Genomic DNA, 27,519 nt, shown 5'->3' on the forward strand with positions numbered 1-27,519 from the left:
CGATCTACATACCTTCAGCAAGCTTTCTGGATATCATCCTAACTTGAAGTTCAATATAAGAGCAGCATAGGACAAGTGATCCGTATTTAAGAAAATAAACATTCCTCAAACAGGTTTTGGAAACACTACCGTATATATCATATTAAGAAATCCCAGCAACACAACTTTAACATGACTATAGAGCTGTTTATGGGGCTTAATCCGCACTTACTAGACCGCACTTACTAGACCGTAAGCAGAAGACTAAGAAGATTTTAATAACTAAACTTTATTCAACTATTTATCACATGGACATTTAATATATCAACAGACAAAAATCTACATGCACCAGAAAGATTGTTAAAAATAATGATGATCAAGTTTACCTATTTAAAATAACTTTAAAAACAAAGTTCATTCAGATGCTGAGAATGACAAAACTATATTTTATTATTACAAAACATGGATCAAAAGGATGTAAACATCTTCAATACTGAACACAATGAAATAATGTACATTTGAGTAACTACATGTAATTATGTATGAATAAAATTGTTCCATGCTTTATAATTTACATTTATAACAGTAATAGAAACTAGATGTTGATAAATTATTGAATTATGCTGGAACACTGACAGTCAGAATTTACAAAAAAATAAATATGTCTGCTTTTATGTAATATTTTGCAATACAGTTATTCAATAACTTAGTTAACTTGAGAGATATAATGATAATATATACCAAAATTAATAAGTACAAGTTTTCTTTAATATAAAAAGGACGTTACTTACTTGAAACTCTTAAAATGCAATAAATAACTTCCAAAAACATAAACCCCAAACTTATACCAAAATTAGAAAAGAGAAAGCCAAAACCAATTCATTGAGTCAATCAATAATCAATTAAAAATTGGAAGAAATAAAATCATCATGAATTGTTCTTTTAGTCTTTATAAAAGACACCTAAACTCATATTCTTGTGCCAATGATAGGTATAATGATAAAAATTATCTACAGAAATGAGCTGGTGTATGATCTGTCTTCTGGCGCTTCCTTTGCTCCATCTGAGAGAAAAACTCACGAATGTCCTCAGCCCGCACCACTTTACCATTCTCTGCAAACTTCTTCAGGTAATCACTAAGTGCCGATTTCATGTCATTGAACCCTAGAACAATATTCATATTATATAGTATGCAGACATTCATAACTTCAAAAAGAAAATCAAATGAAATACATGTACTAAGGAACATAACTATGAAAGAAATGAAAAAGTAAATTAATCAAAAGGGTCTCAATGGCCTTTTGATTATGAATGCTGACGATGAATCATTTCATGTTCATTACTGTGGGTTCAAAACTTGCTGGGAATGTTAGTTTCATTCAGGTGAGATGAGATATAGAGGATATTTGTTTGTTTGTGTGTAAGATGAAATTTTATTTCATCGAGTGGGCTTTAAAAACAGTATTCTCACGAGTGGCGTAGCCACAAGTGAGAATACTGTTTTTAAAGTTCACGAGATGAAATAAAATTACATCTTACACAACAAACAGACAAATTTTCTTTTTATTTTATGCTTAAAAACAAGTTAAAACGAAATTTCCATAATTTTAACGTTAATATTAAAATTTGTTTCCCCCATTGAGAGCCCCATTTAGACGGAATTTCACATTAAAAACAAGAAGTCTTGAGCTGAAAAATAAGTCTGCCAATCAAGGTTAAATGACGGTGATATTTTTTCATTTTATTAAAAAAATATGAATGATCGCTTGTTTTAATAATAAAAACAAACAATTCTTGTAGGAGAAAAAGTCCAACCATCCATCCATATTTCTGTTACTTACTGCGAATTTATATTAGACCTGGCTTTGTAAAATGTAAGCGGCAGCCATTTTTTAAAGTTGTGTATTTCATGGGATGAAAATAATTGTGTAAGATTCAGAGGGATATAATTTGGATTTGTTAGTCATACACCTTTTTAAAAGAAAGAAAACTTATTTGAGGATTGTAACAGACAAAAAATAAGAGTTGACAGAAGTGAAAACATTCAGAAAAGGAGCTAGGAAAATGGAAAACTTGGAAGCTTAGCGGAACGCTGGGTTGTTTTACTTATTTTACGAGTGATGGCTGTCAATGCTTTTCAATTTTTTATAAAGCATACGGCAGTTATTGCTCGTAGGATACTTTAATATGCCCAAATGTCATCAAGAGCAGTTTTGCATGGGGAAGGAATGTATTTTTCAGACTGTAAAAACGAAACAAAAAAAACAAGAATTTGTAACAGAGTTACCAACGTCCCCCGCCCCGGGAGTTTTATATGAAGCATTAAATTGTGCTTTTTCAAAAGATTGAGGTATGGATCTCAGGACATTCAGTCCAAACTTATGATCAATGCTAGATCTGCAAATGTAACAATAAATTTGTTAAAAAAATAAAATGAAACACGGAATTTAAAAATCTATCATGTTAAGCTTTGACCTCTAAGTGTGACCTTGACCTTGGAGGTAGGGGAGCAGGTGTTGTGCATGACATAACGTCTTATTATTGAGACTATTTGTGCCAAGTATTTTCAAAATCCCTTGAACTATGAAGAAGTTATAGATTGGACACAAAATATACCCTATAACAGACTTATAATGTACATCTTTGACCTCTAAGTGTGACCTTGACCTTGGAGGTAGGGATGCAGGTGTTGCGCATGACACATCCTCTTATTAAAGTGACGATTTGTGCAAAGTATTTTCAAAATCCTTTGATCTATGAAAAAGTTTTAGACCGGACAAAAAATATACCCTGTAACAGACTATGTAAGTATTTGACCTCCCAGTGTGACCTTGACCTTGGAGGTAGGTGACCGGTTTTTGGGCATGACACATCATCTGATTATTGTGAACAATTATGGCAAGTATTTACAAAATCCCTTCATAGATAAGAAAGTTATGGACCGGACACGACATATACCCTCAAAAAGACAATGTTGACCTTGAATGAGCAAGTATGACCTTGACCCTGAAGGTACCGGTCTGGTTGTTGTGCATGACACATCGTCTTATTATAACAAACATTTGTGCCAAGTTATCTCAAATTCCCTTGATAAATGACAAAGTTATGGACCGGACACGAAATATACCCTGTAACAGACTATGTTAATATTTGACCTCCAAGTGTGACCTTGACCTTGAAGGTAGGTGACTGGTTTTTGCGCATGACACATCGTCTGATTATTGTGAACAATTATGGCAAGTATTTACAAAATCCCTTCATAGATAAGAAAGTTATGGACCGGACACGACATATACCCTCAAATAGACAATGTTAACCTTGAATGAGCAAGTACGACCTTGACCCTGAAGGTAAGGGTCTGGTTGTTGTGCATGACACATCGTCTTATTATAACAAACATTTGTGCCAAGTTATTTCAAATTCCTTTCATAAATGACAAAGTTATGGACCGGACACGAAATATACCCTGTAACAGACTATGTTAATATTTGACCTCCAAGTGTGACCTTGACCTTGAAGGTAGGTGACTGGTTTTTGCGCATGACACATCGTCTGATTATTGTGAACAATTATGGCAAGTATTTACAAAATCCCTTCATAGATAAGAAAGTTATGGACCGGACACGACATATACCCTCAAATAAACAATGTTGACCTTGAATGAGCAAGTGTGACCTTGACACTGGAGGTAGGGGTCTGGTTGTTGCGCATGACACATCGTGTTATTATAATAAACATTTGTGCCAAGTTATTTCAAATTCTTTTCATAAATGACAAAGTTATGGACCGGACACGAAAGTGTGACGGACGGACGGACGTCCGGCCGAAATGGAATAAGGGGCCATTTCTTTTGTTATTTTCTATTGTTTAATAGAGGGCCAATGGCCCCTTACTCTATTGTTACGGAATGAACTCTATTGTTCTCTTTTGTTCTGTTTACAGTTAGATGGCCCCCTATCCCTATTCGGTAGTGCGGACGGACGGACGGACGGAGCCTATTACTATATCCCCCTTTTTTCTTCGAAAAGGCGGGGGACAATTAGAGACGAAATTTGGTGATTGTAATTTGAATGAATAGAAGTAAGTTTTCTCTCTTTATTACTTTTGACATTTAAGTTATTTATCTATTTCAGCTTTGCTATTTCTTTTAACAGCCTGACATTGTCAGAATTGTCAGTAAAAATAAAATTGAGGTACCACATGGGGAAAATCTTAAAAAAGTAGTTTCGTCATTGAAAAAAGTGAAATTATATTTTGATAATTTTCACTGTGAAATTATCAAATATAATTTTCACGGATAAATCAGTAATCCACTGAAAAGCATAAAATAAAAAATTATCTTCCAAGTTTTCAACCAATTTCTAAAGAGAACTAATATTTACTCTGAAAAGGCTTCATCATCACAACTGGTAATTTTTTTGACTGTTGATAATCTTAGTCACTTAAACCACCAATTGACAGTTTCAATTTCAAAGTAGAGCTAAAAAATTACATTAATATATTACTAGGACAGGTAATACATACCTTGGACCATTTCTATCTGTTGTACTCTATCCATGCCCTCCAGAACCCTCTTTTCCTGGTCAGCCTCTGACGAAGGAGATCTTTTATCTTTTCCTCTTTTCTCATATGCTAATACAGAGTCACTCTCATCTACTATAAACTCTATATCTTGATCTTTGTACATTGCCTGTAAATAATTATGTCAGTTTTTACAAGCTTTACCTGTAAGATGGTGGGAACAAGTTTCCTTCAAAGTACCATTTTTCTTTGGATCTTTAATTCCAAGCTTAAAGAATGATTTCTTAAGAAATCATAATAATAAACTTTGTACACATATCTTTACATAAATTATGAATTACTACTATTGTCTCTAAAGCTATAAGAGCATCCTAAACTATGATGTAAGGAAAGAAACAACAACAACATTCATTTGTTACAACTGTTATGATTATATAAATATAGAGAAAGGTATCTTTTTATGTGAAATAAAAACTGCAAAATATCATTGGACTTGAAGAGCACAGCCATAAGGTTCACTGGAAGTAAATATAAAAGGGGACAAAACTTGCAACATTATGTACTTATGATATTAATTGATTCTACAAAAATAAATTTGATCTTTTATTCTACATTTTGTATTTTTATCAAATAATCTTACACCAATATCTTCATTTTGATAAAATAACAACAACAAACAAAGAAAAACAACATCAAAATTTTACTCTCACCTTACACGCTGTACAGACACATAATTTAGATCTAAATCCTTCTGGCCAGAAAGTTGCTGATTCTTTCACAGTGACCTCCCTTGCATTCAGATCCTCCAACAAACACTGCTCTGTATCAGAAGCTCCAGTATCACACTGCAAGAAAATCAAATTAACAATCTCAAATTAAATTGCTGGGCTAACAAAATCTTATTTTGCCATACTTGTCTGTTATATGTGAAGCATTTTGTTACTTGTCCATATTATATTTTAAATTATAAGTAAATTCTTGAAAAAAATCATTGTCAATACAGGCTGTGGGACAACCTGGGCAATTATATTCACAATTGATTTTGCTACCCTGCATTATTCCTATTCTACATTATAGCGGCTTTGATTGTCCTTGAAGCAAAAACTTGCCTGTAACTGTATAGTTTGTTTTCTGATTTGTTTTTGTGAACTAAGATGACTTTTATTTAGTTGCGTTTTCAGTCCCATCTACATGTCTTATGGCAACTTAATTTATGTTTAGTATGACATTAATCAGCAAGCAAATAAATAATAGTGAGTGTTCTTGGAACCTGTGCTATTACTAGTGTATGTAACTGCAAGCTTCTCTGCACAACAAGACCAGAGGAAAAATGATATTGAAAATTTGTCAACCATATTATATTGTCAGAGAAAATATGCATATTCACCCATGATTCAAATTATGAAATCAAAGGCCCATTGGCACAACTGTCTAGCTACTTAGCTAACAAATATGCTACAGATACCTGATTAATATATCTATATAGAACATATGTCAAGAATAACCAAAGAGCAAGTTGTAAAGAATTACATAAACTAGAATAAAAAAAATCTGCAACTACAGTACCTTACTATCACAGTTATCTGGCTTGGTATCAACACATTCTTTATCTTTAACCTCTGAACTACCATTCACAGAGCTATCACTGTTTTCAGACTTTACTGCTGTATCAACAGACACATCGCTGTTGCTTGTATCTACTGTAACCTCACTGGTACTGCTGTCTGACTTCAGTGCCTGTATTTCTGATGATAAAAATGTCTGATTTTATACAAATTGGCATAAAATTATTTTTGAATACATTGTAGCTATTAAACATAATTTACCATTCAATTCCATGTTGACATTGGAGTGAAAACTAAGGGTAGTGTCCTAAACCTATATGGATATAAAGACCAGAAGGGACATCTTCATGTATCCCCCACCCACCCTTAAAGTTTTCTCAACGGTTTTACAGATAAACAGGGACTACAAAATGGTCATTGGGACATAAAAATCATGGAATTCTGCAGATAATTGGCAGCTATGCATATAGACACGCTCTCGAATATGTTCATGGAACCAACCAGTACTAAGCAATGAGTGTAGTTTCTTGCTTAAGGAAACAATTGATTGTCCCATGAGGTTAGTGATTATAACATTACTAGTCAAATGTAACCACTCGGCCATGCTGCCACAATATTTTAGTGTGCCCTGTCAAGCACAGGACATACAAACTTATACATGTACAAGTTATAGCATCTTTGGTATTACTTATTTTGAACTCTAGTTTCATAGAGAAGCTTACAACTACCTTATTGTGGTAGTACAACAGTAATGCAACAAATTCTTAAAGAATATCAAAGTCTTTTACATATCTTAATCATAAAACATTAATTTAAAAGAACATAATTGTTCATTTTTATAAGGAAGGATATATGAATTTAAGGGTTTTAGATGATTTCAGTTACACCAATTAAATTATCAAGAAAATATTTAACTAAATGCTGTAGAAAAACTGAAAACAAGATATCTCTTAAAAATCAAAATCCATTTAGAAACTTCAGCATTAATTAAATTAGGAAGTCTTTGATGTCTAAATTTAGTAATCAACTACTGCATATAATATTCAGTTAATAAACACACCTTTACTGTGAACATTATATGCCCATAAGAACTCATGTTTACTCATACAACCTCTACATATCATCTCCTGAAAGTTACTGGGAGGTTTACAGTCTCCAAGATGCTACAATAGATACAATCATACATTAAAATTAAAATTTAATTATACATAAGCAATTCAAAGCTGATAAAGATACAGTCTGGCATCTTAATTTAAGGTTCTAATAAGTTTTAGGATTATCTTCTCAAAACAATAGGGCCATGATGGCCCTGAAATCGCTCACCTGTATATAGGCCCCCTGGGCGGGGCTAATTTTAACAAGGGCTTTTATTTAGACACCCATTAATAGAAGATGTTTCATGATAAATATCTAGGCTCTAGCTCTTTGGGGTTTTTTTAAAGAAGATTTTTTAAGTTTTTACTATTCACACTGGGAGGAATCACGCCGTTCATTACCCAAACAAACAAGATGGCGGATGCGGCCAAAAAGTAGGATTTTCCCTTTTTTCTCTGAAATTCGTGATTTTCATGTGTAAAGGTACATATAACAACCTTCTCCACAATTTTCCTGGCACACAGAAATTTATTTCATGGTGTTTCGTCCCGTACTTCTTCTGAAATGCGCGTCACCAGATTCGAAGCAAGAGAATTTTCCACCGGTTTGATTGTGGTAACGTACGGCTTCTTCTCTAAAATTCACTGTTTCGTTTACATATATGTATATTAACTGAAATCACAGACATTAAAAAGTTGTAATATGTCGGCATCTAAGCATTCATGCCCATTCTGGCTAGAATAACCGCAGAAAATATTAAAATCGGGGCATTTTCCGGAAATGATAACGTATGGAGCACAAAATAACAATGATAACGTACGGCGCATTTTTGTCTGCTTAATTGATTTTCTATATAAGAGAAAAGTTATGTTACCAGTTACCAGACATAAAAGGATGATTAGAACCAAATAAAGAAACTGAATATTATTTAGTGTTTGCATAATATCTGTCATGTGTTTTTGTATCGGATAGAAATATCCGATCCGAGGGCGTTTTCGCATTGTGCTGTAACGAGGCTTGCTAACGTATAGTCCTTGTACAGGTCCCGGAGTGATGGATATTTTAATCCGAAACGTAATCACAAGTTATATGTTTTCTTGCATATCATAGTCGAATATAGAGCAACTTTTCCACCTTTGGTAAAGTATAAAGATAAAGTATCGTCTTTTGTTCTTTTATTTAAATTAACGCACATATTTTTTTAAGAAATACAGCGCTTTCATTGGGTGAGAAATAAATTTGGACACTACATAAACTTCTATTTTTCATAGTGCTTAATAGAACCGTGTTCGTAAAATAGACAAGTATAGTGACGAAAGAAAGTAAATATTAATGAAGCCAAATAAAGCTTGACACTAAGTATGTTAGTATTCATCCGTAGCTGTTCTACGGAAATAAGAAACATTCTCCGGCCGCTATCGCTCCTGTCAAAGTTTCTAAATTCTGTAGAACAACACATATGAACACTAACTGATTACTACGCTACTATGATAATAGTGTTTACGAAGTATATGTTACTAACATATATTTTGTACACACTATTATCATAGTAGCGTAGTAATTTTTACAGCTGTTCTTTCATAAAGATAATGACGTCATCTGAGCGCATTCATGAGCGGTCTAGCTTTAATGATTTCAGATGGGTTCTTGGACATGGATAAAACATCGAAATCCAAATCCGATTTGTAACTTTATCATGGTCGTTAAAATGTTTACCGCAAATTTCAACGACACTCTTTTATTGCTGATACCTGCAATATTATTTTGTAAGAGATTGATTGTTTTTGTTGGGGTGTTTGCGAGAAAAAAACGCCAAAATATGATACGCAAATTTATGAATTGGATGTAATTGTTTTGATCAAATCAATTATAATAAAAAAACTGTACGGATATGTCGTGCAAATATATCTGACGTCAAAGTGGCACAACGTCACTCTAAATAGAAAACGTTTCGTCAAATAAACTGGAAATTTCTTATTTAATAAATTTATTGAACTTTTTCGCAAAACATTATTTTCTAACTAATTCAATAAATTCAATATAGAACCTATACTCATTCATTATTCTCTTTTATGAAATTCTTTTAATGAGCGACCAGATTGTACAAACACAGGCTCATCTCATCTGGGTGTAAGCTAGTCGCAATCACTTTTCGTTTTGTTTATGTTTGACGTGGTTCAAATATTAAGATTTTCTTATCAGTAATTTGTTCAAGTAATTTTGGAAAAGAAAATATATCAAGTCTTCTGTACCATTTTAACATTATTGCTCTGGTTAATGCATTTCTTCTTTCTGATAAGGGGATAAGACCATAATTATCGCACAACACTGGCGAAATTTAATGTGAAGACAACAATACACAAATTCTGCATTTTATACAAAAATATTCTCAAACTATAAACGTGTGTTTTACTTGGTATATTTACAATGAATATCTATTATGCCACCAAAAAAGATATTGATACCCGATGGTGCAGCATTGTTCAATAATTTATTTCTGAGATGACAAATATCTATCATTTCCTACATACAAATAATTTATTATCAGCTGACTGGACAAATAGAAATCCACCGAGTAGAAAAATGCGCCGTACGTTATCATTGATATTTTATGCGCCATACGTTATCATTTCCGGAAAATGCCCCGATATTAATATTTACACCAGTAAATCTAGCCAAAATGGGCATGAATGATTACTTGACAACATATTACAACTTTTTAAAGTCAGTGGATTCAGTTAAAATACATATATGTAAAAGAAACAGCGAATTTGAGTGAAGAAACCGTACGTTACCACGATCAAACCGGTGGAAAATTCTCTAGCTTCGAATCTGGTGACGCGCATTTCAGAAGAAGTACGGGACGAAACACCATGAAATAAATTTCTGTGTGCCAGGAAAATTGTGGAGAAGGTTGTTATATGTACCTTTACACAAGAACATCATGAATTTCAGAGAAAAAAGGGAAAAACCTACTTTTTGGCCGCATCCGCCATCTTGTTTGTTTGGGTAACGAACGGCGTGATTCCTCCCCGTGTATTCAAATATAGAGAAAAAGTATGACCCCCCAGGACGGGACCAATTTTGACCCCCAGGGCTTTTATTTCAACAAACTTGGTAGACACTCACTATGAGAAATATCATGCCTAGTATCTTAACCCTAGCTCTTTGGGTTTTTTTAAAGAATTTTTTTTAAGTTTTTACTATACGCATACAAGGAAAATCAATGATCCCAAGGGCGGGCCAATTTTAACCCCAGGGCCCTTATTTGAACAAACTTTGTAGACACCCATTAGAAGATGTTTCATGCTAAATATCTAAGCTCTAGCTCTTTGGGTTTTTTTAAAAGAAAACTAAGTTTTTACTATATACATAAAAGGAAAAACCATGACCAATTTTAACCCCAGGGCTTTTATTTGAACAAACCTGGTAGAATTTGGGTTTTTTTAAAAGAAGATTTTTACTTAAGAAGTTTTTACTATATACAAATAAGGAAAATCATTGACCCCATGGCATGGCCAATTTTGACCCCCAGGCTTTTATTTCAACAAACTTGGTAAACACTGACTAGACGATGTTTCATGCCAAATATTTTAGTTCTTTTTTTTTTTTCAAAAGATCTTTTAAGTTTTTTCTATTGGTTGCCATGGCAACTAGAGTTCTAAATGGAATTAAATTCTTTGAACAATTTTTAAAGTTGATTACCAAAGAAACTTTCATGTGAAGTTTGGATGAAATTGGCTCAGCGGTTTATGAGGAGATGTTGTTTAAAGTAAAAGTTTATGGACAGCCGGACGCCGGACAAAAAGCGATCACAAAAGCTCACCATTTCACTTTGTGACAGGTGAGCTAAAAATAAAATATACCAACTTTTTATAAAATAGAGAAATACCTAAAGAAAGCCTGACAATGCAAAATTGAAAATGCTTTTTAAAGACTAAACTGAAAACTAAAAGTGAATAAAGTACATTGATGTAAATGTTAACCAAGGTTTCCTACAAAATTTAAATCTTCAAGTTTAAATAAACGTTAACCATAGAAATGCTGATTATTTTCTTTCAACAAATACATGTACATGTACAAACAACATTTTAAAACAACACTCTGGAAAAAAAGATTTCAATTATGAATTCAATAGTTATCAAATTATGCCTGACAAATTTTGAATAAAGTTGAACTTACCCTCCCATGATACCAGTCTTCACAAACAATACATTGAATCATCTCATCCTCTATCTAAAAAGTGATCAACAAACATGCTAAATTAATAACTTCATACTGAATATTTATAGACATACATAATGTAAAATATAAATAAAGTTGCCCTTTAACTAGAATGTCATGATATCTAGTATTATTTCAATAGATTAAGATAACTGAAGAAGCAACAAAAATGATTTAATTTTAGCAAATCAAATTTACTGGCAAAATGGCATTTCAGTAAACATTTAATAATCAATTTACATTTTAATAAGACAACAAGGCATTTTTCAACCTATAACCAGGGGGCCGAAATAAGGCTCCATTCCCAATCCTAAATAACCTTTTTTCCCCAATTGATTATTTCATAAAACAAGAGGGCCATGATGGCCCTAGATCGCTCACCTGACCCATCAAACTCATCCAAACAATTACCTAGACAAGCATTCTGACCAAGTCTCATGACAGGTGAGTCAAAAATGTGACCACTACAGTGTTAACAAGGATTATCCATATTTGAGCAGTGTGACCTAGTTTTTTACCCAGGTGACCCATATTCAAACTTGACCTAGAAATCATCAAAACAAACTTTCAGACCAATTTCCAGGATACTTGGATCAAAACAGTAGCAACTAGAGTGTTAACAAAATTTTTCTATTTTTAGCTCCTGTGACCTAGTTTCACATGCTACTTCGAACTCATCCGAGCAATTACCTAGACAAGCATCCTGACCAAGTTTGATGATAATTGAGTCGAAAATGTGACCACTAGAATGTTAACAAGGTTTATCCATATTTGGGCAGTGTGACCTAGTTTTTCATCCAAGATGACCCATGTTCGATCTTGACTTAGAAATCATCAAAACAAACTTTCAGACCAATTTACAGGATATTTGGATCACAACAGTAGCCACTAGAGTGTTAACAAGATTTTTCTATTTTTAGCTCCTGTGACCTAGTTTTTCATCCGAGATGACCCATGTTCGATTTAATCCCAGCAATGACCTAGACAAGTTTCCTGACCAAGTTTGATGACAATTGAGTCAAAATTGTGACCACTAGAGTGTTAACAAGGTTTTTCTATTTTTAGCTCCTGTGACCTAGTTTTTCATCTGAGATGACCCATGTTCGAACTCATCCGAGCAAGTACCTAGACAAGCATCCTGATCAAGTTTGATGACACTTGTGTCAAAAATGTGACCGCTAGAGTGTTAACAAGATTTTTCTATTTTTAGCTCCTGTGACCTAGTTTTTCATCCGAGATGACCCATGTTCGAACTCATCCAAGCTATCACCTAGACAAGCATCCTGACCAAGTTTGATGATGATTGATGCAAAAATGTGACCGCTAGAGTGTTAACAAGGTTTTTCTATTTTTAGCTCCGGTGACCTACTTTTTCATCCGAGATGACCCATGTTCGAACTCATCCGAGCTATCACCTAGACAAGCATCCTGACCAAGTTTGATGATGATTGAGACAAAAATGTGACCGCTAGAGTGTTAACATGGTTTTTCTATTTTTAGCTCCTGTGACCTAGTTTTTCATCCGAGATGACACATGTTCAAACTCATCCGAGCTATCAACTAGATAAGCATCCTGACCAAGTTTGATGATGATTGAGGCAAAAATGTGACCGCTGGAGTGTTAACAAGGTTTTTCTATTTTTAGCTCCGGTGACCTACTTTTTTTATCCGAGATGACCCATGTTCGAACTCATCCGAGCTATCACCTAGACAAGCATTCTGACCAAGTTTGATGATGATTGAATTTGATGCAAAAATGTGACCGCAAGAGTGTTAACAAGGTTTTTCTATTTTTAGCTTCGGTGACCTAGTTTTTCATCCGAGATGACCTATGTTCGAACTCATCCGAGCTATCACCTAGACAAACATCCTGACCAAGTTTGATGATGATTGATGCAAAAATGTGACCGCTGATTTTTAGCTCTTGTGACCTAGTTTTTCATCCGAGATGACCCATGTTCGAACTCATCCGAGCTATCAACTAGATAAGCATCCTGACCAAGTTTGATGATGATTGAGGCAAAAATGCGACCGCTAGAGTGTTAACAACTAAATGTGAACGGACGACGGACAATCATCGATCCTAAAAGCTCACCCTGAGCATGCTCAGGTGAGCTAAAACAACAATATCCCAACAGCAGCCCCTAAAAATTAACTGTTTCAATTTTTGAAAAGCAGTGAACTGTTTTGACTGATTCCATAGAAAAAAATAACATGTTATATGACCATACACATGTTAAATAAGGTAGATTTTCCACTGCTTAAATTTTCTCAAATTTCCTAAATATTTTTTCCTCCTTTATAGCTGAAAAAGACCCTGGATATTAAAGATATTTTCTAAAGTTAAGACATGTGATGTTTTACATTAACATCTTCATAAGCAAAGGTAAATCTGACCTACTTATAACCATTTACATAACATACAGCTTACAATGAGTACATGTATGAATATATTAACAGTTAGATGTGACTTCAAATATATTAAAAGTTTATTATTTTAGATACTGAGAAAATGGCAACTAAGGTATTCTTTCTTTTCTGTTTTTCATATTCAATTGTAAAGAAAGTGATAAAATTTCATTTGTTTAGCAATAAAAGTAGTTACCTCATCTTCAGGGTCAGGATAGGGGCGTTCACAGACACAGTACAGTCCCTTGAAATTTTGGTTATACTGATTCTTTATGTTATGTTCCTCTTTATCCTGTTAAAAGATTTGTCATCTCTGATTAGTTTTATGGTTTTATTATAACATATCAAGATGACAGATTTTTAATTTACACTAATGTCATTGATTATTCAGTGTGCATGAATTTAAATTATTTGTGCTGTTAATCAGACCTTACTAACTTAATTAAAATGAAAATTAAAATACCACAAAAATTAACTAAGTATCTATCTATTTAATTTTATTCCAAAAAGACTAGAAAATTCACAAATACTGTCCTTATCAAAACTTTGAAGAAAGTATAAAATTTTAAACTGAGTATGCACTGATAACCAGGGCTCTCATTTGATAAAATTTGGGGCCGAATATGGGCCCCATTCCCCCATTAAAATAGTGTGTTTTTTTTCCCCTTAATCAAAAAAAAAAAAAATCCCCCTTGAAAATAATATTTAACTGCCATAGATCAGGGATCACGTTTTAAGTTGAATTTTTATACAAAATATCAAAGATGTAGTCAATTTCATTGGAAATAACCAAAATATTTGATATAATTTCATGACAGCAGCTTATTGTTGATAAATTTGTTAACTGAATCTTGTTTTCACTTGTTTTTATTTTAATAAATCAATTTTCTTCTATTGAAATTCCCCCTTGAATCAATGAAAAATATTTTAAAATCATGCGAAATTCCCCCCTGCATGGACCTTGGCCCCAGTCTTAAAATGCTAACGAGAGCTCTGTGATTACAAAATATTCTTAATCAAGGTCCCAAAAATACTTACTGACTGAAGTTTACACTTAATGTCAGAGAATTTGCTATTTCCACAGTCACAACGAAAGTTTCTGAAAGATAGAATTTATAAAATAACTGACAGCACATTTCTCTTCATTTCTAAGTTGGACAGAATTTTATGAATAATAAGTAATTTTTTTTTTTTAATATGAACCACCATTACATATACAAGGGTTTTTTTTACTAACAAATTGACACCGATAGTCGGCGTCTTCCCCTTGGTAAATATCCAAGTTTTTCCCAAAAAAATTCTATTTTCCCTTTGAACTGTTAAGGGATAATTACTTAAAAGGTAAAAAATATTAATTTTTTCCATATCAGCAAATGAAACCCACCAATTGTTGCCCAAAATATCCAAAAACATTGCAAATTGACTTTTTTCGTATATTTTTCCTCTCCCTACCAGCGTCTTCCCCTTTTCCTAAAAAAAAACCCCTGATATATCTGAAAGTACCGTTATTGATATTCTGTCCCTGCAGAAATGCGAAAACTTTTGTTCTATTTCACTAAGCCACTCACTGATTTGAAATACGGCATTTAAGATAAAACTTCTTATACAAGGTGTAAGAAAAATATAGGTCAACTGTAAGCAGTGTAAGCATTAGGTAACATGGTACTAGGCTAGTACTATTGTGAGATTATTGATGTTGCTAAATTAATGATGACTACAATATTATAATGTATAATATACATGTACAAATCTTTAAAACAATAAGTGATTACAGAATAGGGTGATAACAAGCAAAATATCTAACATCAACATCAGTCTTAATGGTAACTAAAAATGTTTTTCTATCATTATCATACCTTTTGGTGTAGAGTTCATACAGATCATGACCTTCATGGCAAGCATAGCTACAAGCTAGACAAACACCTGCTGGGCCCTTGTCCTTTGTCTCACAAGTTGAACATGCATACAATGCTTGTCTTCCAACATAGCCCTGAAAAAGTAATAAAGTTTAAATGAAAACTCTTTTAAATGGCTTAACATTTTTAATTTAATATTCTTCTTTTAACCTCTTTCAAACAACTCTTTTTCCTTTCTTGCCATTTTTGAAAGAAAGAAAGAGAGAGTCAGACAGATAGATGACACCAGTAGTTCTTTAGTTCATGGAAACACACTCAAAAGTGTTTAACTGTTTAATAAGGATAAATTATTTAAATGAACTTGTTACCGCTGTGGGTTCGAATCCAGACAGGGACTTTAGATTCTTTCATGTGAGGAAGCTATCCAGCTAGCTTACGGAACGTCGGTGGTTCTACTCAGGTGCCCGTTCATGCCTGAAATAATGCACGGAGAGGCACCTGAGGTCTTCCTCCACTAATAAAGCTGGAATGTTGCGATATGACCTACATGTATACTGTGTCGATGTGACGTAAAACCCAAAACAAACAAATGAACTTGTTTTGCAATCAACTTGAAATTAATGTGTTTAAACTAAAAAATATTATGTGGATCTCCTAAATATGAATAAACACAGTTTGTACATTATTAAGAAGGAACACTAATGTAATAGTTTGCATCTTAAATGCGTATTTAAATAAAATTCCTTTTGTTTTTACTTGCGCTACTTTCAATTATTGTTATTTCATGGGCGCAGCCATTTTGTCGTTTATGCCGAAGTAAATCTGGCACGGCTTTATTCATTGGTTGCAGGGATTTTTTTTGGCTTATTTTATAGCCATTATTGGGTCATATTCCCAATTGAAAGTAGTATATTATTTTCCCAATTCACAGGAAAAAATTCCCAATTGAAAGTTAAATAATAAAAATATTGAATAAAAATTCTAAAATCTTTGCAAATAAGGGCTTCTTCATTGTAATAGTGCTTAAAATGTTTAAAGATGCCATCATAGACAGTAATTGTTTGCATCCATTTAATCACTGCAGAACTTCAGTCATGCATTTTTCCCCAATTTTTATCAAAACACTGCTGAAATTCCCAATAAATATTAGAAATCTAGATATTATTTAAATATCGTAGGGCAATTCTTTCTATAAACTTATAAATTTAACGTAATCCAAATTAGAAAACATAGGTTCTATATATTTATATATAAATACAGGGAATTCCCCAGGATCTTTTTTAAGCGCTACATTTTTTAATTAGACGGGGGTGGGTGCGGGAGGGGGTCTTGACCCCCATACGGCGTGTCGAAAATTTTTGCCATTTTTGGTGTCAAGATACTGCTGTGGGCTGTTTTAAAACAAATAATGAAAGCTTTTCACTTGATAAACATTTTCTTAATTTTTTATTATTTACTTTTTCCATTTCCAACAATTCAAATAAATAAACAATTATATATAAACACAAGTTCACAACATGTGATCAACATTTATATGTATGTGTGTGTTCCATTTAAATGAGTATTTTCAGTTGTTTTTTCTTCATTAACATCATTAAAAGTGGGCCTGTCTTCTAGGCTTGTTGTCCTTCCATGCATTGACTGCCTTCTCAAAGTTAAAAGATTCTAATGGGGGTCCTTGAAGGGAGACGGCAAGAAGATAGTTTAGAACTTTAACAGAGAGACAATTCCTGTTTTAAGTCTTAACTCTCTTCAGGCAGCTGCATCCTCTCTCACAATCTGAAATTAATAAATGAAAGTAATCATTTATGTTAACCTCATGTCTTTTATTTATATTGTTTGTTTGCTGTGAATTTTTGAAAATTTAAAAAACTTCCAGCCTGTTTAAACTTAACTAAGTAAAAAAATTTATATTTGAAATGTTGAAAAAATTCTAGCAAAGTGTTACACATCTGCAACTGTCATTGGAATTTCATTAATGTTCAAGAATGAATGAATTTAATAATAATTACCTGCAGTAGAGGTTGGGAGGAGGAGACCCACAGCAGCAATTCTGTAAAGAGCTGAATTACTGGTAGAAAGGTTGCCAGTAATCCAGGTCATGATCTGGTCGGCTGACTGATCAGTCCCCTCTAGCCTGGCCAGCTCCTGTATGTCCTGACAAACCAATGCTAAGGGGTAGGACAGTAGATTGCACTTCACAAAGCTGTCCATGAACAGGCTCGATTAAAGAGGGCCTGCAAAATTAATATTTTTTCATTTTGGGGATTCAGTGAACAGAAACAGATTACAAGATATTTTTAATTAAAAAAGTAAAAATGACCAATTGGCTGTCACTAAGTGGGTTTGTTGATGTAAAGTTTTTGTTGTTGTTTTCACTCAGTTGCAAGTTGATAATAAACAGTCGTAAATGTTTTCAAGGTTAAAGTAGCCATCAACCAAATTTATTTCTGAATATCTATGCAGTTTAATCCAAGTAAAATACGATTATCATGTATATATTAAAAAGCAAAATGATCCCGAGACAGTTTCAACGACATTGCTCACAAAAAACTCTCTTAAAATTGATAGTGAACTAGGCTTCCCTTATTCATGTTAGACATATTATTTTTTTAAATCTTAATACTACAGTACTGCTTAGACGTAACGATCGTAAGAAAGTGAAAGATGAAATTGAACATTACACGTATATCAAGACAATTAACCCATTTATCCCTAAATATCAAACTGTTATATCGCATGTAAATTAATGCCAATTATATTAAAAGTTATAACAACTACCTGAAACATGTAAATATCAGACATGCCGCACGCATCTCAATACACGGTAATTGAAAACACCTGAAAGTGCACCAACAGTCGTCTGCAGACATCGATGACAGGTGTCTGTGACGTCACACAGTCTAAAGGCAATCAGTGTATCGGGTTGTGTATACGCCTCGGGTAATAAATTAATTATCTACACAGGACATGTATATTGGCTTGCAGGGCTCACACTGGCTCAAATAAAATAATAGCCAATAATTTTAACTTAAAAAAATAATAGCCAAAAGTTCAGCGGACTATTCACGAATTAGCGATTAACAACATAAGCAGTTGATTAAATAAACATTACATTTATATCTTTCAGTTTTATAAGGATTCTCAAATAAACTGATACATTTGTGTATATTGATAACTACCTGTTTTTAAATAGAACCACAACTTTAATTGTTATTATAGAACAGAAAAAAAACGTTATAATTAGTATAATTACTGTATAACAATAATATTAAAGATTCATTATAACTTTACATAATGCTGTTATCAGACAACTTTTTTTGTTTGTTCTATAAATCAAATTTTGTCTGCTATTTTGTAACCACTGTCAATTTCCACATTTCACTCAGAACTGGAGTAGATCTAGGTCATATTATTAGCCTATAGAAATAATACAAGTTTGCAAACTCATTCACAGAATGCAGCCTTTTTTTCTGAATAATTTACTGAAAAATATCATCTTCACCAATGTAATACAAATTTTCTGCCATAGAAGTAAAGATTTTTTTAGAGAACATAGCTTATTTCACCTTTAAATAAATATCAAAATTATCGGTGTCGCGAAAATATGTGACAATCGGATTTTTCCTGTTTTCTGAAGAAATAATCATAATTTTGGTTGTTGTGCAAATGGTTGTTTGGAATTCAATACTTTTTAAATATTTTACCATTGTTTTCCACTGGCTATTTAGTCAAGTAGATTAAAACAAAAAAAATATTAAAATTTGCAATTACTGTTTACTGGAATTCACGGTAAATTTTGGGTAAGTCAATATCCAGTTTATCAATTTTAAAACGATTTTTATGGCTAATTTACGGATATTTGATGGCTTTTATAAATGCTGGACAATATCTTCAAAGTACTTATACAATTATACATCTTGCATGTATTTTATCACCTCGGGCAATCTAGTTAGCAGCATGTGACCTGTAAAAAGTTGACACTCAATTAAATGCACCCCGCTGGTGTTAATTGGGTCTACTGCATTCATTATCGATTTTTACACCTTATATAAACACTGTTGGAAGTAAAAAATAATCGCCAGATTTTGTAGCCAAAATGCAAAAATAATCGCCAATCTTATAAAATAATCGCAAATGGCGACTATGGCGACCGACAGCGTGAGCCCTGGCTTGTTTATTTGGCTAATTGGGGTTAACTTATAGACACATTAGAAAGGAATATCGGTCATTTTTTAAAGCGCTATGATAATTTTAAGCGCATCGGGATTTCTTGTTCTGAAATTTTAGCGCATCGGTGCCGATGCGCTAAAAGCGCCTGGGGAATTCCTTGAAATAATTGATTCATTCACACAATTAAATTTATAGTTTGAATTTAAAAAACTTGTTGTTCGTTTGACTTGTACAGTTGTATATCCCGAAACAACCAATTTTCAATCACAACCTAAATTCAAACACATTCTTAATTCTGTGGCACTGATGTCATGTCTGACTAAATTGCATAAAGTCCATGTTGTATTAACTTCAAAACTTGCAGAAATGCCATACTTGATTAATTGTCAGATGTTATCAGTAAAACAATAAGAAACTGTTTGTTTTAACTGACACAATATAAATTGTCCAACTTCAACTATATCAAAATAGTCACTTGTTTAAAATAGTGGAAACATTTTTCCAAGCAAGTTAATTTTTTTATAAAGTATTGGCTAAAGAGTTTTACCATTTACCTCAGTCCTAGCTAGGTGTATTTAAAACATTTATTTATATGATGTACCACTAAATATTCATCAGACTTTACATGGGGTCCTTATTAATAAAATCTTATATTGTTATCAAATTCTTTCATCTGATGATTGTAGAATAATTGTTTTGTAGGCGATAGCAACTGGCAGATCTAGACAAGTTTCCGTATTTGCTAGTAATATAAAGTGGGGAAGGTAAAATGGCTGTAAAGATTGGATGCATTTATCATTTTGCACCCCAAATAGCGTACTAAGAAGTGATACCTTTAACTGCCTTTTTATACACATTAACAGTAGTCATACTAATGCATTGTACTTTACATATGTTATAACATTTAGTGTAAGTTTTTTAAAATCTTGAAAAAACTGTTGAAAATCGTTGAATAGACTGTTGTGAAATTTTCTACAATTTTAAGTGGCCCTGATTTATCTTGAACAAATTATCCATAGTGATTACCCTGCTGTTTGAATTTAGGTTAATATATTTCTGAGAGTGACCCGAGTGGGTCATGTCGTTTTTATTGAATTTCTAAGAAAGATCAAGACTTGTTGAAAATGTACCAACCTTTAAATGAAAAAGTTTTGATAGATGCATTAATAGCTAAAATAAATTTAAAGTATAATTTCTCCTTCCATTTATTATTGGCTAAAAATGGCTTAACTGATTGAATATTGGTTGTCCCGGGATACAGTATTCCCAATCACACTATACGGCCAAATTGTTTAGAAAATATTCTAGTGATAAAACATCACATACGAGATACACGAAGTAGAGCCTGTACACTAATAAACATCTCTGTACAAATAGAACATTATTGCACAATATTCAATTTCGAAAAATATTGAGCACGAAACAACTTAAAAAATATCCCGTCTGTTATACCTTTCCATACGTACAATGGTTTTCGTCGCTATCTCCCAAAACTGCGTTAGCATCTTCAACTAAATTCTCTTCTTCTTTCAAGTAATCAACCATTGAAATAACGGCATCATCAGAAGTTTCCTGTTCAGCGTTCCCCGCCAAGTTTTCGCCCGACATTTTTGTTTACATTGGGAGAAGTTCTAAAAATTATTATTATTATCAATAGTATGCTAGAATTGTATTTTCTCAAAAAATTAAAAAGAAAAGATTTTTGACCAAACATATTTTACCAAATCTTATCGTATTTCAATTCGTCTTTCTTTAAAAGTTACTTTAAATTCAGTGCTAAAATAAATAATAACTTATCCCTTTCTTTTTAAGAAAAAAATTCGTCCTTCCGTTTATAACTTTCTGACTTGTTTGGATCTTGTATAAATTTGTTTCCTATATATGATATTTACTCTTTCGATTTAATGGTATGAATTGTTCAGGTACATGTTTAAATTTGTGTTGATATATAAAAATGTATTTCTATAGTATTCGTACTCAGTATTTTCGTAACAATTCAAAAAATTTGTTAGAATTATAGTTGAGAGTAGGTAGACTATGTATGATTTTATTTCACGTATTAAATTTTTATGCTCCCATAAAAATATTTAGGACATGAATTTTTATGATAAAGTGTTACCCTTGTGTGTACATGTACGGGTTGTGTTAATTTGCCTAATTAATTTGGGCCTTTTGGCGTGAATAAACGGTTTGAATTAGTAACGATTCGCCACACTAACGATTCGTCACATAACGATTCGCCACAGAGTAATAACGATTCGCCACAGTTAAATAACGATTCGCCACAGTATGATTATAACGATGATTTTTTAGTAATCAACAAAATTTTTCCTTTTGTTTTAATAATTTGACAATGATAATGATTTAATAATGTTTCTTAATACAAGTAATATGAAGTTAAGGCCCCCATTGCGGATTTTCAATTTATCAAAGTAACATTATTACAGGAGTACATTAACAAGAAAGTAATTATATGTTGAAATAATTATTGAATTACTCATAAACATAATTATATGTCAATTAATATTTATATATATATAAATATATAGTTCATATATCATAATATATGTCAAATATTTAAACAAAGTATTGCAAAAACATGTGTTCATACGAAAATTGATTTACGATAATTGATTAAAGAACGCATATGTAAAACATTTGTCACACCTTTAATTTAAACAAGCCAATCACCTTAGGATTGTTGTAGAAATATTTAATTGACGCCGAAATAATCCTTTAATTATCTGACAATGTATTCAGATTTCAAAACAATGCGGCAATTAAGCTTATGTTTGTTTACAAATTAATTTGAGCGAGCCGATATATGCCGATTTAAAGGGTTTAAATAGCTTAAACACATACATAAAATGGTATACAAACGAAAAATAACGAAATCAGAATCATCTTTTAAGTTGAATTGATTTATGTCACATAAAACAGAAAGGCTGCCAAAAATGTTCTCGGCTAATTATCCATTGTTTAGTAGTCTTTGAGACCACATTTATTTCGTAGACCATATGCATCTATCACATTTGAAATTTTATTTCCAGTACATTATTAAATGACATTAAAACAATAATATAAATAAATAAAGATAAAATACCCACATAAATTTGTAGACATTTTTTTTATCTATTTTTATAACTTTAGCCATTACAATTTAATACCTTCAAATTGATTCAATGTCTAGAAAAAGAAAGCTGTAGAGGCAAACGGGATTAGTTAACTTTCAAATCATTTAGAATGCTGGAAAAATCTTTCAAGTTTTTTTTTCATGAAATTCAAAAGATGGTCAAATTCCAATTCCTTCCAAAAGTTCGCAATAGTAATATTTATGTTGTAATGCGCTTTACACGTTCTGTTTGTATTCGTAAGAAGTTCTTCTAATTGTAGGTATGGCTATAACTTAAGTGGGCAATGAAAACATCTACTAGAAAAGACCTTAAAGGTAGTAGAAGGCATGGTTTATCCATCTAAAAATGTCATATTTAAAGATTGTCCGTGTACAATACATTACAAACATAATGGCATTTAAATATATTCAGAAATTCAAAGACAAATTACAAGACAAACTAAATATGGGCCGCTAAATATACGTACACGTATATTTTTCCAGTTTATATCTAAATAACGAAGTTATAAAATGTGTTATGTAATTTTGTTAATAAAATATTTGGTTTTCGTGTGTTTTTATTCAATAAAATGTGTATTTAGTGTAACTAATTTATGTAATTAACAAATGAAATATAAAATGGAAAAAAGTTTTCCATCAACAGTTTGAAAACAGATCTGAAAAAAAAATGTATTTGAACACGTGGCGAATCGTTATTTAACTGTGGCGAATCGTTATTACTCTGTGTCGAATCGTTATGTGGCGAATCGTTAGTGTGGCGAATCGTTACATTACCAACGGTTTGACCCATTTTACAATTTTTTTATTCTACTGTCAAACCGTGGAAAAAAGACATCGTCCGCCCAAAATTATCTGATGTTGTGATGAATTCAATGTAAAAAATCTGGCAGATATGTTTTCACAAAGTTCAAGAGACTGTATCATTAGCAACACCCAAGAAAATTAAAAAATGTTAAATGGCAAGGACATCAATATAGAAACATATTTCTGGTTTTAAGCACGACTTTCTTTTCAAGAAAGAAAAAGAGGTATTGTTACAGTCATGGCGGTCTGCAAACTTTAATGTTGATCTTTTTAAATTGTAGGCCTAGTGTGTTGTCCTGATACTTGGCCACAACGTTACCCTTAGGTAAACTGGACTAAACTTGACCTTCATTCATAAATGACCTTGTCATTCAAGGTCAAATGTCTAAATTTTGCTTGATTTTTTTCTATTAGCTATATAGCTGTAACTTTGTTATCTTTGAATGGATTGTCTTCAAACTTGAACACAACAATCTTTTAGGATATACTTTTCAAGTTAACCAGATGGACCTTGACCTTCACACATAAATGACCTTGACCTTGAAGGTAAAATTACTGAAATTTTCTTTTTTGCACAATATTCTTTAGAATAAGACCTTCTCATACATCAAACTGGCATTGACCTTGGCTCATTTATGACCTTGAAGGTTAAATTATTGAATTTTTAATGATTTTTGCTATAATTGACTGTAACATGGTAATTAATAAATGGATTATCTAATTTATCTTCAAACTTGGACAAAACAGCCTTTTGGACAAGACTATCTGAAAGGTTTAAGTGACCTTAACCTTTGACTGACCTTGGCTGTCAAGGTCAAATTATTGTATTTTAGGTCAGGACCTTCACGTATGACCTTGACCTGTGTATGGGTCAAATTATTGAATTTACACAGATTATTGCTATAACTGTCTGTAACTTGGTAATAAATCAATGGATTATCTTCATACTTGGACAAAATAACCTTTTAGATAAGACTTTTTAAAAGATAGAACTGAACTTGACCTTGAGCTTTAAATGACCTTGGCCATCAAGGTCAAATTATCAAAATTTGGTTAAGTTATGGTAAGTTTGTTGTAAATGTGCAAATCTGATTCATACAAAACAACTCTTATGATCAAACTTACATGATGATGTTAGATAATCTAGATATGTATGACCTTGACTTAAATGACCTTAACTGTTGAGGCCAGATGATTGAATTTTGCTTATATTTTCATAACTGTCATTTATTTATGGAAATGATTCTTACTTGGACAAAACAAGCTTTTTTTTTTTTAATTTTCTGTTAAAATATTTGTTAAAGTTGTTTATTTGTTTGCTTTTAAAAAGCAAAAGTAGTTGAGCATGTCTCCGCTCGGCAGTGGCTCTTGTTAACTTAGTGTTTATGGGTTTTTCCCCTGTATTTGACCACCATATTTGCCTTTATTTGGATGTATTGCTTTTAAAACTTCACATACTGTAGGGAGCTTTATAGGTGTTTGGATCTCAGTGGAGTTCCTTGAAATATGTGCTAAATTAAATAATAACTTCAGTGCATAATACAAGGATACTGTTAGACAACTTTAAATGATTTTGTTTGATATCTTTTATCAAGGCACTGAGATGATTTTTTGATATTTTTAGGATGGAAAAGCAGTAGCAGGTAATGTCGAGGCATTGCAATCTCCTTTGTCGACATATGTTTTAAGACTCTGTCCAGGCTCAGAGATTGTTTCAAGTTTACAGAAGCTTTTGAAAGAGAACTATCTTGAAGCAGCATTTATTCTGACTTGTGTTGGGAGTGTTACAAAGGCTACACTACGTATGGCAGACAGTGTTACAGTAAGAAACATTTGTAATCATCAATATTTGACAGTAACTGAATGTTGATTAACTTGTAGTTGTATAATAATTTTTTTACTTTATCATGCCCCTTTGAAGAAGAGGGGGTATATTGTTTTGCTAATGTTGTTCTGTCGGTTGGTCTGTCTGTCAGTCTGTCTGTTGGTAGACCACATTGTTTCCGTTGATTATCTTAAAAACTCTATATCACAAAATCTTCATATTTCACATAGTGATTGGTCATAACAAGTAGATGACCCCTATTGATTTTGATGTCACAAGGTCAAATGTCAAGGTCACAGGGGCCTTAAATGTCAGAATGGTTTCCGCTGATTATCTTGAAAACTATGCATCACAAAGTCTTCATATTTCACATAGTGATTGGTAATAACTAGTAGATGACCCCTATTGTTTTGGGGTCACAAGGTCAAAGGTCAAGGTCACAGGGGCCTTACATGTCAGAACGGTTTTCGCTGATTGTCATGAAAAGTATTTATCACAAAGTTTTCATTTTTCACATAGTGATTAGTCATAACGTGTAGATGACCCCTATTGATTTTGGGGTCACTAAGTCAAAGGTCAAGGTCACAGTGGCTTAAATGTCATAATGGTTTCTGCTCATTATCTTGGTTACTATTTATCACAAAGTCTTCATGTTTCACATATTGAATGGTCGTAACTATTAGATGACCCCTATTGATTTTGGGTCACTAGTTCAAAGGTCAAGGTCACAGGGCCCTTAAATGTCAGAATGGTTTCTGCTCATTATCTCGAAAACAATTAATCACAAAATCTTCATTTTTTTCTTTTTTCCATAACTGAACATTTCCATGTACCCATTTATGGCAAGTTTCTATAACAAAATAACCAATAATGTGAGTCAAGGGCTAGAAAGGGGGACATATGTGTCGTTCGACATTTCTTGTAAACATATGATTTTACAAGGTCAGGCATGGGGTTGCTAATTTTTATAAAAACATGCCATTTGTAAAACACAAATATTCTATGAAAATAAACACATAGAATGTACATGTGACAGTGTGGTTATGATGCATGAATATTATCTATAATTATGTAAATAAATAATTAGAATTTGATAGGATCAAAAGCCCTGTTATTGACAAAATAGTTTGGGTGTCAAATTCTTATGTTTAATTTGATATAAATAACTACAGACATGAATATTCGAGAAGAACAACACAATTGTGGTTTTAGTGTATTTACAAGTTTTGCCTAAGGACATGACATCAGTTCATAACATCATTCCCTTAGGTGGCAGAATAAAAGACAACATTAATATTTGTATTTCTAAATAAATGGAGTTCAGTTTGTAAACATGTACAAAACATGTTGCAGATATTGAATATGAATATTTCCTATACTGAAATATAAAAATATAACCTTTATACAATTACAGATAAAAACATATGAGGGTCATTTTGAGATAGTCTCTTTAGTTGGAACACTGTCTGCTGGAGGTCATTTACACGGAAGTTTCAGTGATAAAGATGGAAAAGTGTTTGGCGGCCATGTTATAGGCGACTTATTGGTGTATACAACAGCTGAGATTGTTGTTGGGAACTGTCCGTTGTTAAAATTTGAACGTGAACATGATGATCAGTCTGGATACAAAGAACTTGTGGTTAAAAAAACATCATCAGATAATTAACTATTATGTAAAAACATATTTTGTTTTATAAGCTGTTATTTTATAACCAGATACTTGTCATACTTACAGAGTGGAGATTAATATTGCCCTTTTGTAAAAGATCTCACAAAGGTGTATGAAATGTTGAGTTAAAATTTAATAATATAACATTGTCAGATAATGAACTGTTTCAGTTATATAAATATCAATTTAATAACCAGATAACTGTGATACTTAAATACTTAAGATTAATATTGCTTCTTTTTCTTATAATTCTAACATAGATTAAT

General features: G+C 32.4%; 2 protein-coding genes and 1 long non-coding RNA gene across 4 annotated transcripts; 1 reads left to right on the forward strand and 2 right to left on the reverse strand.

Annotated features, from left to right (window-relative positions):
* Positions 1-252: 252 nt before the first annotated feature.
* LOC132728882 (putative E3 ubiquitin-protein ligase UBR7) lies at positions 253-21,488 on the reverse strand. The gene is made up of 10 exons (XM_060714579.1): positions 21,275-21,488; positions 15,650-15,783; positions 14,832-14,892; positions 13,990-14,085; positions 11,343-11,396; positions 7,126-7,228; positions 6,067-6,245; positions 5,211-5,345; positions 4,504-4,669; positions 253-1,143 (listed from the first exon to the last, which is right to left on the reverse strand). Exons 1-10 carry the CDS (start codon positions 21,428-21,430, stop codon positions 986-988), a joined length of 1,242 nt encoding a protein of 413 aa, XP_060570562.1. The 5' UTR covers positions 21,431-21,488; the 3' UTR covers positions 253-985.
* LOC132728885 (bifunctional protein GlmU-like) lies at positions 13,882-27,254 on the forward strand. Of its 2 annotated transcripts, none has more exons than XM_060714582.1 (3): positions 13,882-13,908; positions 25,384-25,581; positions 26,999-27,254. In XM_060714582.1, exons 1-3 carry the CDS (start codon positions 13,897-13,899, stop codon positions 27,248-27,250), a joined length of 462 nt encoding a protein of 153 aa, XP_060570565.1. In that variant the 5' UTR covers positions 13,882-13,896; the 3' UTR covers positions 27,251-27,254. The 2 variants fall into 2 exon arrangements, with proteins under 2 accessions (XP_060570565.1, XP_060570567.1); XM_060714584.1 differs by lacking the exon at positions 13,882-13,908 and adding an exon at positions 21,591-21,729.
* Positions 17,079-18,526, reverse strand: LOC132728891 (uncharacterized). Its single transcript, XR_009625538.1, has 3 exons — positions 18,431-18,526; positions 17,662-17,886; positions 17,079-17,428 (listed from the first exon to the last, which is right to left on the reverse strand). It is a non-coding gene; the product is annotated as an uncharacterized LOC132728891 (long non-coding RNA).
* Positions 27,255-27,519: the final 265 nt, after the last annotated feature.

This window comes from Ruditapes philippinarum, unplaced genomic scaffold (genome assembly GCF_026571515.1).
Source record: "Ruditapes philippinarum isolate M1 unplaced genomic scaffold, ASM2657151v2 ctg578_1_1_1_1, whole genome shotgun sequence".
Taxonomy (NCBI): Eukaryota; Metazoa; Mollusca; class Bivalvia; order Venerida; family Veneridae; genus Ruditapes; species Ruditapes philippinarum.